The sequence below is a fragment of the Macaca mulatta genome, chromosome 13 (genome assembly GCF_049350105.2).
Source record: "Macaca mulatta isolate MMU2019108-1 chromosome 13, T2T-MMU8v2.0, whole genome shotgun sequence".
NCBI lineage: Eukaryota > Metazoa > Chordata > Mammalia > Primates > Cercopithecidae > Macaca > Macaca mulatta.
This window is the reverse complement of record NC_133418.1, coordinates 38,161,410-38,170,600: the sequence shown is the minus strand read 5'-3', so window position 1 is coordinate 38,170,600 and position 9,191 is coordinate 38,161,410. Positions and strand designations below refer to the sequence as shown.

Sequence of the window (9,191 nt, the reverse complement as noted above, 5' to 3'; positions counted from 1 at the left end):
ACACTTATATCATCTGATTTTCTTGCCCTCTCAACATCCTATGCAGCAGGCATGGGGCCAAGTCACCAGGCCAGTCCATGGCTGAGCACTCAGCTTCTAATCCTTGCTACCTCCCATATTTGAAAAGAAATATTTCCTTTTTCCTTTTAAGCCCAACATTACAAAGATAGTTTTTAAAAGAAAAATGTTAAGACTTTATTCAAGATGTGTATCAGGCATTATAACAAAACAGCAGAACTTCAACCTTTGGAATACTGTAATTTTACATCCCTTTGATGCACAGTCCAGTATACTATTTTATTACAGATCGTTCTATAGGGACTACAGAAATGAACTAGAGGAAATGTGCACAGTCACAATCCAGAATATCAGCTCTGGGAGTGTACACTGTTAGAGGATGAAGCACATCCTTTGCCATTTCAAATACTGTGCCAGGTGAAAGACTAGGAAGGCTCAAAGATGGTCATGGTTGACAAGCACTCTTATCACAAACACACGGACAGCTTATCATAGAGAACACATTTCAAAGGCCAGCAAAGTGAGCAAGCTATTCACACAAAGCCAGGAGGGATTGTGAGTAAACTCTCCAGTTCATAAGCACAAGTCCACATCTCACCTCCTCAGAACAGGTGCTCAATGGCAATTAACTAAAAGTTATGACATGAACATTACAGACTTTCCAGCTAGCATTTTGTAAACAGCCTGTGTCTGTAAGTCAGCAAATTAAAAACATTCAGTTGTATCCTCTAGACAGAACACCACACCACTACATGTACACTTACAGGCTTTCACATTTTATGTCAGTTCATACACAAATGTACAGCTTGTCAGATACGTAAACACATTTTGCCAGAAATATGACAGCTGCTCTCAGTTGTACAGTGAGTGTCTTTAAGAGAGAAACCGACTCCCTAGTCAACACTTGAAGGAAAAATAGTTACATTTACATTAAGACAGCAGTTTGGATACCTTCATATTTTTCAATCTTGAATGAGAAGTAATACAGCATGTCTGAGAATAGAGCGCTTCAAACTTTTTTTGGCATAGTTAAGTGCAAACTTGATAACCTGTACTTGTCACAACTTTCCATTGTAAATTGGTGAAAATATAGCTTGTTCACAATAGGATTTTAAACTGCTGCTACAGGCAATTTATTGTTATGGCAAAAAAAAAAAATTGCTAAGAAGCTGTGTAAGCTTTTTTTTTTTTGCTCTTGTTTCTGATAATTCTGGGTACTTCCAACTAACAGGTAAATATATTTTAAAGAGTGTATTATTCTTCCGTCTGGAACTACTCAATGAGCACAAAGAAAACATTTTCTGTCTTCCTTAACAGATTTAGGTATCGGTGGGTGTGGGGCACAGAAAATGAGCAAACAGCCTCTGTTTATCCTCTCAGCCACAAATTCGCTTTTAGGTATATTTTCCTATGCTCTTGCAAATTACAAAATCACCTTCAGAGGAACTATGGGTAGACGGGATTCCAATATGCATATCTGGCAACAATCAGCTTCAAATTAAACCCTTTCTGGGGTGGCTAAGGTCCAGCTAATGTATCATCAGCAAAGGCCTCTAATGTGTTTGCGTAGTAATGGAACAGTTTATAATTGGGCCTGTTTATAGTTGATTGACAGTTCTATATGGTATATAACACTAATTATCTAGTCTTCTGGGCATATCCACGAACAAATACAATCCAAATATTATGAGTAACTGGGTTGTGACCACTGCATGCATTACACTGAAAGAAAACACCAACTCGAAGCACAAATATATTATTCTTACATTTCGGCTCAGCTCTCAGCGGGGAGAGCAGCTACCTCGGACCACAGTGCCATTTAAACCAGATTCTTTTCAAATAAAATTCTCAATCTAAGTGGAAAGCCCCCTCAGAGAGTGCCTTATTCCCCTACTAAGCAATCCAGGCTTGTATAAAACATCTGATAAGGCCTGTAGCGCCCATTGAGTGTGAGTCTGCTGTTTCTATTCTGCACAGGCCAGGAGGGGAACAGAAGGTGTGAGCCACAGGTGCTCCTGGGTCTGACCAGCAAGTGTAACCCATAAAGATCTCAAGCTTGAAAACCATTCTAGAGCCCACCATTTGATGGTTACACATGTGTTTCAGATGTTTGTTATGGCGTATCTGAAACAGCACAGTTCTCAGTTTTTTGTGTGTTTGTTTTTGCTAAGCTAAACAAGTGTCGCTAGAGTTCGCTAAAACAAGGTGCTCAGAGTGTAAGCTCCTCTGTCTGGGGAAATCAGCAGCACTGGTCACGATAAAGGAGAAATCGTCCTTTGTCAAGCACAGAATTACTCCTTCCAACAGCTCTACACGTTCCCATCCTCAAGAAATTGCGCCAAGGGTGAGCTACCTGCCTATCCCTGGAAAAGATTCAGAAGCTCCTAATTCAGAATCCAGGGAGGAGATGAGCTTCCTGTGACTTTTCTCTTATCCTAGGATGTTCCCCTGACCTCTCATCACACTTTACTGTGTTGTGAAATATTGTTTCTCTTAGTTTGTAACTTGTCTGGTCTTTTAACTAAACAACTATCTAAAGAATATAGACCACATTCCTGCAGGGAAAGGGATGTCTTACTGGAGTTGTATTTGGAAGCTTTATAAGCACATCTGAGACGTTCTCTAGAATCAAAATATTTTTCTATATTTGTTTTTTGCAGTTTTCTTACATGTCAGAACCTCTGGCAGCCCTTGCAAGTCCATTATATTAAAAGCCAAAAGCCATAAATATGTACATCATAGTTCAAAGTATTAGTACCAAGAACAAAGAAAGTTTTAAAAAATGCTTTGTTTGCATTTACAGGACTAAAAACTAAGTATGCAACAGATAAATTACAAATGTACATCTCAGCGGCATAGGGGTGATTCTCTTATCTTTCTAATTAACACACTGCTGTCTATAATGACAATCCAATTGTGGAAAATTACCAACCTCAGAAGACTTAAAGGTCACTACCCCCGCCCCTACTACCTTTCCCTTTAGCCTCTCCCCAGCAAAATAAAGAAAAGGGGGAAAAAAAGAAATCCTTAAAAGTGGAAGGGGAGAGAGAAAAGGCCATGTTTGTGAGGCTGCACACTCAAAGCACACCCAGCTTGCGGATTTCTATGTTATTAGTGAATAGCTCTTTAAGGCAGAGAAGAAACATTCTGTGGATCCGGTGCTGTTGGCTCATCTCACTCACGTGGTTTCGGTGGCTGAGGATGAGGTACTTTTCTTCCTGAAGCGAGATCGAAGGATTCTAGGCGGTGCCTGGTAGAGAAAACAGAAAGGTGTCCCTCAGTTTGGTGTAAATGTGGAATCTTGAGGTCAGCACCTGGAAGGCATTGTGTTGAGACTTCCAGCTCCTTTGGCCAATGCTGGCTAGGGCTGGGGTCTCCCTGAATCTCCGCAACAGGAAGCAATCATCAGAGTCCCATCCCACATATCGCATGAAGCTGACCCTTTGAGCGGCTGATGCCTCCCTCTTAAATTATGCTCCTCGATCTCCCAAGGGAACGGTTGTGCAGAATGACACATCTTTCTTGTTTCCGCCTGAGGAGCAAAATGATCTTAAATGATTCAGCAGAAGAAGACATCTCCCCATCGCTTCCTTTGCTTTTGTTACTTCCTTTGGGAACCAGCCTAATGTTTTTTGGCACTTGCCTCAAATTTTCATCACCAAATTTCCAGTCCCCTTTCTGGATGTGAAACCTCTTAATGTACAGCACACCACACCACAAAGGCAAGCACCAGGTTGCAGTTCAGGTTGAATATCCCTTATCCGGAAATGCTTAGGGTCAGAAGTGTTTTGGATTTTAGATTTTTCTTTCAGATTTTGGAATATTTGCATGTACATTCCAGTTGAGCACTGCAATCGGAAAATCTGAGATTCAGAATGCTCCTAAGAGCACTTCCTTGGAGCATGACCTTTGTGCATCATGTCCGCAAAGAATTTCAGATTTTTCGATTAGGGATGCTCAACTTATATAAAGGGCTCCACCTCATCTCTCCCACAAATGACTCTCAAGGGACCCCTCTTTCCATAGGATACACAGATCACAGGAGGAGTTCCTATTTCAATGAAAGTGAAGGGGACTTTTTCTGGCACAGCACTCGAAGGGGTTCGCACAACTGGCCCCGACCTACCCTCAGCCCCCATATCTGTCCACTTCTCTGTATACACATAGAACTTTCTCTACACTGTGCCCGTTCATACCTGTCTTCCTTCTGACTGGAAGCCCTTCCCTCCCTCCTCTGTCTTGCATATTTCTAGGCCTCCTGGGGACCCAGCTCAAAGGTCACTTCTGCAAAGGTTTCCCGGAGCCCCTCTTGCCACTGCCTAGCCACATACAACCAGGCATTGTCACCTCCTGTGTTCTCTCATGTTTTGTACATGTCCCACAGCAGAGGACTTTGCACCCAGTGAGAAGGGGGTGTGTGGGGGCCCTGCTCACTCCCCACCAGACTGGGGACTTCCTGAGGGCAGGCCCATGTCACATTCACCACCATTTCCTGGTGAGTGACTCAGTGCTGGGCAGGCATGTAGAAGGGAGGAAGTGAATGAGCTAGAGAACAAGACTCAGGCCCTCTCATAGAATCCTCATGCTACAGCCTTACCACTACGAGATGCTTACCAGCCACCTCTGGAAAGAGACTGAAAACAGAAACAACGGAACCCACCTTTACAGTAATCTGCCTCTTGGCAGGCTGGTGAACAGTAAACAGTAAAGCATTTTGTGCAGCTTTAATAAACAAAAGCAAAACAGCACAAACCCTTGGGCCCTAGAATTCTTTAGGCTGGGCTCCTCTCCCCATCAGGAGGCTCCCCAGGCCAGATTGCCCAGGCCGGACTCCTCCAGCAGTGTCCAAGCCCAGAACATCCTTTCCCAAACCCTTTAACTTTAAAAGGGATGCATGTGCGCCTCACCTTGGAAAGGAACCTGATTAACTGCACATAGAGGTGGTCATAATTACAGTCCTAATGAATAAGAATGCTAGGCTGCTCAGTGTCTGTGGAAGGGAATATTTCAAGGCATCTCCCCATGTAAGTCTCACAAGGGTCTGTACAGAGACTTCCTGTTTGCTTCAGATGGCCTCTTAGGTCGTGATACTCAGCAGATGGGGAATAAGAGAGGAGACCTTAGGAAGCAGAGAAAAAGACTGGGGTCCCCGCACCTGTGCTTATAACTGGTGACTCCCTACCCACGTCACAGAGCAAGGCCCAGGAGGCTCCAGGCTCAGCCCTCCTGCTGCCAGAACTCCATCCACATCCTACAACTGACAATAGCATGTATGTCAAGGGTATTGGTTCTGGTAACTCTAAAGGGCTGTACCCCTTCAGTAACATTTCATGAATAGCTACTTTGTACCAGGCACTATGCTGTCTCTTGGAGATACAGCGATGAACAAGCTTTGTTCTTACTTATGAAAACTTTTCAAATAACACATTCTGAGTTTTCTTCCCTCAAAACACTCATTTAGTTTGCTTTTCACTTGTACGTCAACTTAGAGTAGTAGTAGTTAATACCTGGAAAAAACAAAACAAAACAATAAAGACCTAGATACTTTACCACTCTCCTATTACTTTCTTTCTTTCTTTCTTTCTTTTTTTTTTTGAAAAGGAGTCTCGCTGTGTCATCCAGGCTGGAGTGCAGCAGTGCAGTCCCACTGCAACCTCCTCCTCCCAGGTTCAAGCGATTCTCCTGCCTCAGCTTACCAAGTAGATGGGATTATAAGTGGACGCCACTACGCCTGGCTAATTTTTGTATTTTCAGTAGATAAGGGGTTTTGCCACGTTGGCCAGGCTGGTCTCGAACTACTGACCTCAGGTGATCCACCTGCCTCAGCCTCCCAAAGTGTTGGGATTACAGGCGTGAGCCACTGCACCCAGCTCACACTCCTATTTCTAAATGAAATTAATAGGATTTCCTCTCCTTGGCAAGTAGCTGCATGCTATCCAGTGGCTGGTTCTGCTTGTCTGATGGAAGGTCATTCCACCCCAGGTATTGAGGAGATGTTGGTGCCCCAAGAGACGATGCTCCCAGGACCCCCAATCTCCAGGGCACAGCCTTTGGAAAACACACTCCAACCCACAGCCCCAGACACTGTGTACCTCCAGGGGCAATTCCGTCCTTCGAGGTGCTTTATACTTGTACATGAAATCCAGCAGGTCTTCCTCCTCCTCGTCAGAAAACGCCAATGGGTTTTGGACCTGGTGAGGCTCCCATGCCTTCACACCACCCTCATTCACATCTCCCTCAACCACTTAATGTCCATTTACAATCTACACAGAGGAGACAAAGTATAGCAAGGAGGCATCAGTGCAGGGAGCAGGGAAGGGCAAGGTTAGGCACACAGCACAGCAAGCCAGGCCTGTGAGGACAGCTGAGGCCCCTGGGTCTGAGGAAGCACTGATGTTTTGGGGGCCTCCTTGCAGGGGGTCTGGGATTGTGAAAATGAAGCTGTATGAATCTCCAGGCACTGTGCATAGAAACAACCACAGACTCAGAATCTACTGAAAAGCTACCAAGGCGGCACCACTTCCCTGGGTGAAGAAAGAAGCGGCCTTAACTGAGACACATCAATCCCTGCAGCTCAGTCCTGTGATCCCACACCAGGTGAATGCTTAGGGAAAGAATCTCCTCTAGAGAAGATGGCAGCAGTGATGTGGGGTGGGGTGGGGAAGCAGTTTCTATGTTATACATACAAGCCACGTTGACAGTGTATATTATACTTGCATATTCAACTCCAAGCATTCTGTAAGAGACAGGATGTAAAATGCCAGGAGGCCTTAAGGGATAACTTTAAACAAAGCTATATAGTTTTTTTTTTTTTCCCCAAAGGCCCAGTCCTAGAGAAGCAGAGAAACCTAAGAAAGGAGAATCTGACAGAAGCCTCTGACGAAAAAAAAAAAAAAAAAAATAGCAAGATTCCTGTTTTAGTCTGCCTTGAGTACATCTGTAGGAAAAGCTTCAGAATTAATTCATCTCATTGAACCCACAGTATTTTTAAAATGTTAAATGCTAATACATACTCCATGTCATCTGGCTAGGCGGTTCTTAGCTGAGATGTAAAATATCTTCTGCCCCTACCCAGCTTATCTGATATCATACACGCACATCTTTCTATGCTTCATCTATTGTTTTTACCTAGAATCACAGAATGCAGAACTAAGGAGATCTCAAGCCATCTGGTCCAATCACCATGAGGCTTCCAAATAGAAACCAGAGCTCTTCCTGGGACACCCTGCTCCTAAGAACATATTCGGCCACCGAATGTGCTCTCTCTCCATCAACAGTGGACTTGCTAGACTATTCCACCACCAGGCGTGGAGTAAAACAGACAACTGAACCCTCATCTTGGGCAGCTTTACCAGCTACCACTGCTGTGCTCCCCAACAGCCAGCAGGAGGCAGCACAGCACCGAAAGCTGAATTTTAGGCTGGGGTGTGATTGGTTCAGGCTGGGCCTTAGTAAGTAAAGTCCTGAGATCATTGATGTTCCTTTGATTTTTTTATTATTATTATTATTTTTTATTTCTACTCTGCACTTCCCTCAGCTTATTTACTCTGGGTTTAGTTTGTCCTCTGCTCCCGTCCTCTGTCCTAATCAGCTGCATCCTGTTGAGCACAAAGACCAGTGACTCCAGGGAGCCCTGGCTGAATACTCTGACCCTCCCTGGCCTCCCCACTCTGAGACCCGACAGTGCTTGGAGGCTGTGCCACACAGCTTGTGTTGGGTGCCCTGGTCCTCATGTCAGTCTCATTGCCTTAGCCAACAGAAGGCATCCTGAGGTTGGGGGACCATGGCTGATCCTCCCTCAGTCCCTCTAAGCACCTGACCCAAGGCTGGGCACACAGTGGCCACTCATCAACTAAACTAAGTAGAATCCTGAAGTCATCTCAGTAGAGCTCAGCTCTCGTCCCAAGTCAGAGCTTGATACTCCCATTAACCAAACCAGGAAATTCCTTCTGGACACAGATACCTCCTGCCTGGCAGGAGGGAAAAAGGACCAAAAACCCTCAGACCAAGGCAAAAACTGCAGAAGCAGCCTGGCCAGCTCCACCCCAGCAGCAAACTCCATGACGTGGAAGTGGGGTAGGTGCCCGTTCGAGTCTGTGCCTCTGCATATGCTGTAACCTCCACATCCAGGTCCAGGACTTTCCCTGTACTGATGGCTGTCAGAAGGTGGCCCAAAGCCACTGTGAGATCCTCAGGCATCTAACAACCCAGGCCAGTCATCCAGTCTGGATTCACTAAAAACCCAGGCCAGTCATCCAGTCTGAGGCTGAGCAATGAACTCACACATTACCAAAATCACCATCATCACTATAATCTCAGGCTTTGTGCATGTTCTCCACTGCAAGGATTGCAGGGTAGAAAAGAAATGATCCTCCAGCCCAGTAGGAGTGATGGTTCAAGGACAACCCAGATATCCAAGCAGGATTAGAAACAAGTGCTCAGCTCAGCAGAGGCTGGGAGCAAAAAAGGTCAGTGTGGGTAGTAAGGGAGCCAGAAGTAGCCTCAGGAAGAAGCTACAGAGAGAACCTCCTAAAAAGAGAAGACCTCTCCTAGGAGGTCACTGTGTCCGCTGAGCATTTCTGCCAAGAGTGTTGTCTATAATATTTGCCTTCCTCTCAGAACCAGTGAGAATAAACATTCTAAATAAGACAAGCTTCCACGCCTCTGGCTGGCTGTTGCACAGTGGACATGAATCTCTTAACTAATTGTATTTCCCTCTTTGCAGTGGTTTCAAGGAAGCCAGGTGTCTCGACAGTCTACACCTTGATGGCATGCATTTAAAATGTTCTTCTCCCCACTGATTCCATCTTACTTGCCCACTCCCTTTTCCCCATGCTTCAATTTTCTTACTTTGATTTGCTACTTTAGATATATTTCCACAAGTAGACCTAACTCTTTTTTCTATCAGGAAGGAATATACATGGAGAAATGAACCCCACAGAACACAGTCCCAAAAGAAAGGCACCAGGAGGAGCATGAGAGTGAGTAGCTGGGTAGAAAATCCCATGCTCTGCCTCCTCCGTGTTCTTGTCCCTGAAGATCTAAAGATTGGTGACCCAATAGGTCCTTACCCCTGGCAACAGGCCTGAAAGAGTATCGCTATCCATATCTTAGGACTCTAATTGGCTCCCAGAGACAACGTGTATGGAAGGAGGGTCTCCCACCCAAGTTCA

At 44.9% G+C, this 9,191-nt stretch overlaps 1 protein-coding gene across 6 annotated transcripts in view; it reads right to left on the bottom strand.

Moving 5' to 3' along the window:
* Positions 1 to 170: 170 nt before the first annotated feature.
* REEP1 (receptor accessory protein 1) overlaps positions 171 to 9,191 on the bottom strand; it is a 123,417-nt gene continuing 114,396 nt past the window's right edge. For 4 of the 6 annotated variants that reach the window (XM_077959093.1, XM_077959095.1, XM_028832324.2 and 1 more), the window contains one exon: positions 171 to 3,268. In XM_077959093.1, coding sequence (XP_077815219.1) covers positions 3,258 to 3,268 — 11 coding nt within the window. In that variant the 3' untranslated portion in view covers positions 171 to 3,257. Of the gene's footprint in view, positions 3,269 to 6,110; positions 6,263 to 9,191 lie in introns of all 6 variants that reach the window. The other 2 variants (XM_077959092.1, XM_028832322.2) reach the window with 1 other exon arrangement.